General features: G+C 61.7%; 1 protein-coding gene across 1 annotated transcript in view; it reads right to left on the bottom strand.

Annotated features, from left to right (window-relative positions):
• Positions 1-4,532, bottom strand: part of RTN4R (reticulon 4 receptor) — an 83,079-nt gene extending 78,547 nt beyond the window's left edge. Inside the window, exon 1 of the mRNA XM_068209215.1 lies at positions 3,609-4,532. Within this exon, the coding sequence (XP_068065316.1) occupies positions 3,609-3,630 (22 nt within the window). The 5' untranslated portion in view covers positions 3,631-4,532. The remainder of the gene's footprint in view (positions 1-3,608) is intronic.
• Between the last annotated feature and the right edge of the window lie 1,468 nt (positions 4,533-6,000).

The raw sequence follows: 6,000 nt of genomic DNA on the forward strand, positions 1-6,000 counted from the left end.
CCCTTGCAGGCCCCACGCTGAGCTGCTGCCTCTGACACCCTCTCTGTGCAGTGGTGCAGGGTACTCCTGTTCCACGGGGGCTGTGCCTCCTGCATAAAGAGAAAACCTCTTCAGGAACATCAAAAGAGGCGCCTGGCACTTGGAGATCCGTCTCATTGAAGGTGACAGCAGCAGAGAGCATTGCAAATCCAAGGGGAAGAGGACGCACAGGTGGTCAGAGCGGCTCCTTCCTGGTCCCTGCAGGGTGAATCCCGGGCTGCAACTCCCCCCATCCAGGGGATGGGCTCCCAGCACGGCGGGGCTGAGCCGCCCGAGCCGCCGGCACAGCAGCCCAGGGCAGGCTCAGAGCAGAAATTAGAGCTCAGCTCTGTGCAATCTGCCTCGTCCTGCTTTGAGTGCAGGCTCTGGCTCGGGCAAATTTCCCTCTCCTTGCGCGTGGCTCAGGAGGATGGCAAGGGAAGGAGCCCCAATGCCCTCAGCCAGCGGGGCTGTGCGTGCAGGGGTGCAGCAGCCTCGGAGCATCCTCCCCTTCCCTGCCTGCAGCTCACAGGCTCCTCGCTGCTTCCGAGACAAAAAAAAATGTGGAAAATTCCCATCTGTGCTGCTGGATTTTGGTTATTCCTTTGGAAGGCTCAGAGGCCAAAGTCGTCGTTGGGGTCAGAAGAAGATTACACAGCACAAGGCCTGTGTCAGCAGGCACAGCCTGGCACAGGGAATGTGGGATCTCAGCTGTGCATCCCCGCGGCCCTTGCCAGCTCCCAGCTCCACAGGATGAGCGGATGGAGCAACAGCCACTCTCCTGTCCTTGCATTCCAGGCCCCTGGAGCAGTGCAGGGCGCAGGGCAGAGCAGAGAGAGATACTGTGAGACAAACTGTCCCCTTGCTCCTTCCCACCAGCGACTCCTTCTCCTTCCCAGTCCTTTATGGACACAACAGGCTCCCAGGAGGTTTTCCCAAGACAAGCCTGGAGCTCCTGAGCTCGGGATTGCGGGAATTAATGAGGAGACCGGCTGGTTCAGCACGTGCTGCCCACAGCCCTCCACACTTTCTCACTGCTTCTCATTAACTCCTCCTCTGGCCCAGCTTTGTCTGGGAAAACATCCCAGATCCAGCAGGGAACAACGATGTCTGCACCAGTTCAACGCCCAGACACCAGAGTGGTGCAACAGCACCTCCACCTTTTTGCCCTAAAATTCCTCTTTGAGCACATTCCTCTTTAGAAAACCTCTCCAAACACAGCCTTTGATGGGCCCATGGAATACAGGTCTGCGGTCTGTGCCCGCCGGCTGGGAAAGGGGGACAAAGCCCGGAAAATGCAGAGCACCCTTGATAAAAAATTTACATTATAAAGACAGGATATACAGAATAATGCAATGAATAGTGTCTTCTCTCAAGAGGAAAAAAGAGAGCTGCTCTCACATCGGTGATGTTGATGTAGGTTCTCATATTACAAGGGTTTGTATTCGGGTTAAAAAAAAAAAAAAAAAAAAGAATAAGCATAGAAAGCCCTTTTTCAGTAAAAATGAATCGTGTTAATAAGGAAGCAAGTGCTGAGAACAGGGAAAGCTCTGCCTGTCCAACTGCCCCTGGTGGCTATTTCTGGCTTACAAGGCACTTGAAGCATCCTGGCAGCCCACAGTGGGAAATGCAGTCCGGATCCAGCAGGATGGACACTCAGCTAAACAGAATCCCCCAGGTTTGTAAGGACTTTTCCAGCCAAACCTGCCAGCAAGCCAGCCTCTCACAGGAGCAATTAATAAACTGCAGCAAAAAAGCAAATAATTCAACCCCAAACTCCTCCAAGCCTCGTTCTATAAATAAAGCCGTTGTAACACAGTTTTTATATTTCATTATTCCCTGTGTTGTTCCACACGATGCTGGCGGCAGCCGGGAGCGTCACTGCGTGGGGAGAGCAGCGCTGCAGCAGCAGCGGGGATGGAGCAGAGGGGGTCGGGGTGTCCGCACCACACCCAGCACCTGGACTGCTCTGCCAGCACCGCGGGTGACAAAGGGCCCCCGGCACAGCCCGGCACCGGCCGGCCGAGCTGGGCACGGAGCTGCCGGGCTCAGATCGATGGCAACCCCTGCGCCGGGCACGGCCCCGGCAAATGGAGACTCGGGTACCAGCATCCCCTCAGGGCCCGGGGAGAAGCTGGCAGCCGAGCCTGCTCCCAATGTGCTCCCCGAACAAGAATAAATTGGCCATTTCACGTTTCAGATGGACACAAAGCCTCTCAAGGAGGCAGTGTGCAGTGTGGATCACAGCTTGGATGTGTCCTTTGATCGTCACAAATAAATCAGCCAGAGTGCCCTCCAATATAGAAAGGAAAAGAGAATTATATCTGTGTCGTTGACGGGAACGGGAAGCGAGCTGGAGACAGCACAGCCGGGAGCAGAATCAGAGCAGCCAGAGGCTCCGCATGCCCAAACCTCCCCTGCCCAGCACCTGGCCAGCCCGGGAGCTCCCTCGATGGGCTGATCCCTCCAGTTAAAAACTGCAATCCGTGGGCTGGGTTCCCAGCGAACACACCTGGGTGGCAAACGCTTCTCGAGCGGGCTGAGCCCGCAGCCTGGCAGCGAGTGTCCCTCCCGAGCTGGGGCCGCATCCCGGTGCCCCCGGAGCCTCCGCAAGCGGCCAAGGAACGGCGGGACCGGGGGGCTCCGAGAGCCGCCGCAGCCCCCGGCCCCTGTGCCAGCCCTGCCCCAGCCCGCACCCCGGGGCCGGGAAACAAAGATTGTCGCCAAAGTCCATGGAAGAGGACTGGTTCAGGCAGAGTCCGGCCGTGCCAGGCTGCGAGCTCCGCGCCTCTCCCCCGGCGCAGCGAGCAAGTGGGAAAGGGGGTTCAGCCCCTGCACCCCCAGCCCTTCGCAGCCTCTGGCTCCCGAACACGAAGCGGCGGGACCCTAAGGGAGGGCTCTGCGGAGAGCCGCACCGCACCCCGGGAGCCGCTGTCCTTGCGGGGCGCCCGGACCCTCCGGGAACTTCCCCGTCCGGAGGCTCCGAGAGCGGGACGGGCTCGGGAAGCGGGGCGGGAGCTCCCCCGGCGGCCGGGCTGCGAGCGAGGCAAGCCGGGCTGCCCCATCCCCTCTCCCGCCCGTCCCGGCCCCTCCGCCGCGGGATGCGGGATGGGGACGCGCTTCCCCGCGAGGCACCAACTTCGCCCGGTCACCCCAAGGCCGAGCTGAGCCAAGCCGAGGCTGGGCGGCGGCTGGAGGGGGCTTCGCCCTCTGCTCTCCTTCCACCCCTCTGCTCCCTTTCCATCATCCCTCTGTCCTCCTTCCATCCCGCTGCCGTGCTCCGCGGCTGGAGCCGAGCGGTGCCCGGTGCTCTCTCCCCCTCCGGCCTCGCCTCCGCTCCGCTCCCGCGGCCGCGGCGCTCCCGCTCCCCCCGCGCCCTCCCCGCCGCCTCTCCCGGCCCCAGCGCCCGCTCCCGGCTCGGCCCCCGGCCCCTCTTCCCCTCGTGGGACCTTGGCCGCTCCCGAAGACCCCACGGGGAAAAAAAAAGTTGCAGCGAGGGAAGTTCCCGGCGCCGGGCGAAGTTGGGGCCGCGGCCGCCGTGCCTTGCCTGGGGGAGCCGCGGCGGCGGAGGGGGACCGGGGCGCACCTACCTTCTGCTATCGCCCTCTTCATCTTAGGGGTCGGGGAAGGCACGTCTGGAGGTGCAAAGTGGAGCGGCAGCAGTACAATCCTTGGGAAAGCGGGGCAGATCCCGGAGCCAAACTTCAGCCGGAGCGGGGAGCGGCGGTACACGGGGAGGGGGGGGCGCTCCCGGTGCCGGCGCCCTCGCTCATCGGGAGAATGAGCAGCCCCCGAGCTGGAGTCAGCATCCAGGCGAGGCTCCCCCTCCCTGCCTCGCCTCACCTCGCCTCGCCTCGCCTCGCCTCGCCTCGCCTGCCTCCTCCTCCCTCCGCCGGCCCGCCCGCCGCACGCACGGGGCCGGGGCTGCGGCGGATCCCGCGGCGGGGAGCGGAGCCGGCTGCGCTGGATCCCGGGAGCGAGCGGCGAGCGAGCGGGGATGGAGAGGCGATGAATGTTTTATGGGATCATGTGGTTTGACGTGAGAGGAATCAGCCTAGATCGGATTTACTGGCTGGAGGAGTGAGCGGGAGGACGGGGGAGCCGGGCACGGGCTGGCGAGGGGAGGAGGGGCCGCTCCGACGGCGGCGGCTCCGCGGCGGAGCCCCCGCGGTGCGCGGCCGCGGCCCGGGCAGGGCTGCGCGGGGCCGGGAGCCTCATTCCTGGAGGAGAGGTGCCACCTAAAGGAAGCGGCGGAGAGGGACGCCCGGGCGGCGGCGGGCACCGGGCCCGCTCCCTCCTCCCCACCTCCCGCCGCAGCCGCGCCCGCATCGCCCCGGGGACCGCGGGGGCCACGGCTTGGAGCCCCTCGGGAGGCACTGGAGACCTCGGCGGGTGTTTTCACCTGTTCTGGATCTGCGCACCGGGGAGGCAGCGAGAGACATCCGAACCCGTGGTGCCTCTTCTTCCTCAGCAGATTCGGCTGCTGCGGGTGCGGAGCAGCTGCTTTCCCGAGGAAAGGATGTCAGAGAGCCCTTTGGGTACAGCCCGAAGGAGATCTCTTCCCTGTGGCTGAGCCCTCTCGCCATCCCTGCCCTTTGGGATCAGTCTCCTGCGGGCAGGAAGGACAGCAGCTTGCCTCAGTTTACCCAAAGAGCATTAGGGTTACTCTGTAGCTGAAGCAGGGTGAAGCTGGATTCCCACGCTGCTGAGCCCACCGGCAGCATTTCCTGTCCTGGAGGGACAAGGGCTCCTGCACAGGCAGATCCCATCAGCAGCCATCCCATGTGAGAAGCAGAAAGGTGTTTTTTTATTAAGTGAACTCATTTGCTCAGTGAGGGAAGGAGGAGGGAAGGATTGTGCCGGGGAAAGCTGAACAATATGGGGAGGTGGTGGCTCAGTCCCTGCTAGGCAGAGGTTCACCTGCCACCAGAGCCATGGACAATGTGTGGATATGTCTGTATCCATGTGAAACCCCACTTGGAACTCTGCATACAGTCCTGGTGCCCCCAGGACACAGGATATAGAACTCTGGGAGCAGGTCTGGACTGGAGCCCCTCCCCTATGGAGCCACGCTGGGAGCTGGGATTGTTCAGCCTGGAGAGAAGAAGGTTGTGTGGAGACCTCACAGCACCTTCCAGGGTCTGAAGGGGCTGCAAGGAAGCCAGAGAGGGACTTTTCATCGAGAACTGGAGTGCCAGGACACAGGGAATGGCTTCCCAGTGCCAGAGGGCAGGGATGGATGGGATATTGGGAAGGAATTGTTCCCTGGCAGGGTGGGCAGGCCCTGGCACAGGGTGCCCAGAGCAGCTGTGGCTGCCCCTGGATCCCTGGCAGTGCAAAAGCCAGGTTGGACACTGGGGCTGGGAGCAGCCTGGGACAGTGGGAGGTGTCCCTGCCCATGGCAGGGGTGGGAATGGATGAGCTGGTCCCTTCCAGCCCAGTCCATTCTGACATTCTATAATGTGTGTAATTATCTTTGCCTGTGTACACCAGGAATAGAAATGCTACTGAGCCTTCACTCCTCATTTGTGGTTTGTCACCCCAATATTGGCCTTCTCTTCCAGCTTTCCCTCAGGGTTGTTGTCACAACCACATCCCTCCAAGGCCAGCCCAGTTTCCACCTTTCCTTGTAGGCATCACTGCAAGGTGAGCCAGGGTTCAGTTTCTCCTGTGTGCCAAATCCTCTCACCACACTCAGAGGCTGAGGGTCCCTCACACTGGCCCAGCCCACAGTCATCTGTGGAAAGAAGAAGCTCACCCAAAGACACCCAGCTGGACACTTGGGGCAGCTGGAGGTGATTTGCTCACCTCCAAAGTGCAGGCCATTTTTGTGCAACAGCCTCAACTAGCCCAAGGTCCTGGGCTCAGAATCACAGGATGGGTTGGGTTAGAAGGGACCTTAAAGCTCATCTGGTTCTAATCCCACTGCCATGGGCAGGGATACCTTCATTAGGTCCTTGAAAACCCATCTGAAAATGACCC

The sequence above is a fragment of the Anomalospiza imberbis genome, chromosome 18 (genome assembly GCF_031753505.1).
Source record: "Anomalospiza imberbis isolate Cuckoo-Finch-1a 21T00152 chromosome 18, ASM3175350v1, whole genome shotgun sequence".
Taxonomy (NCBI): domain Eukaryota; kingdom Metazoa; phylum Chordata; class Aves; order Passeriformes; family Viduidae; genus Anomalospiza; species Anomalospiza imberbis.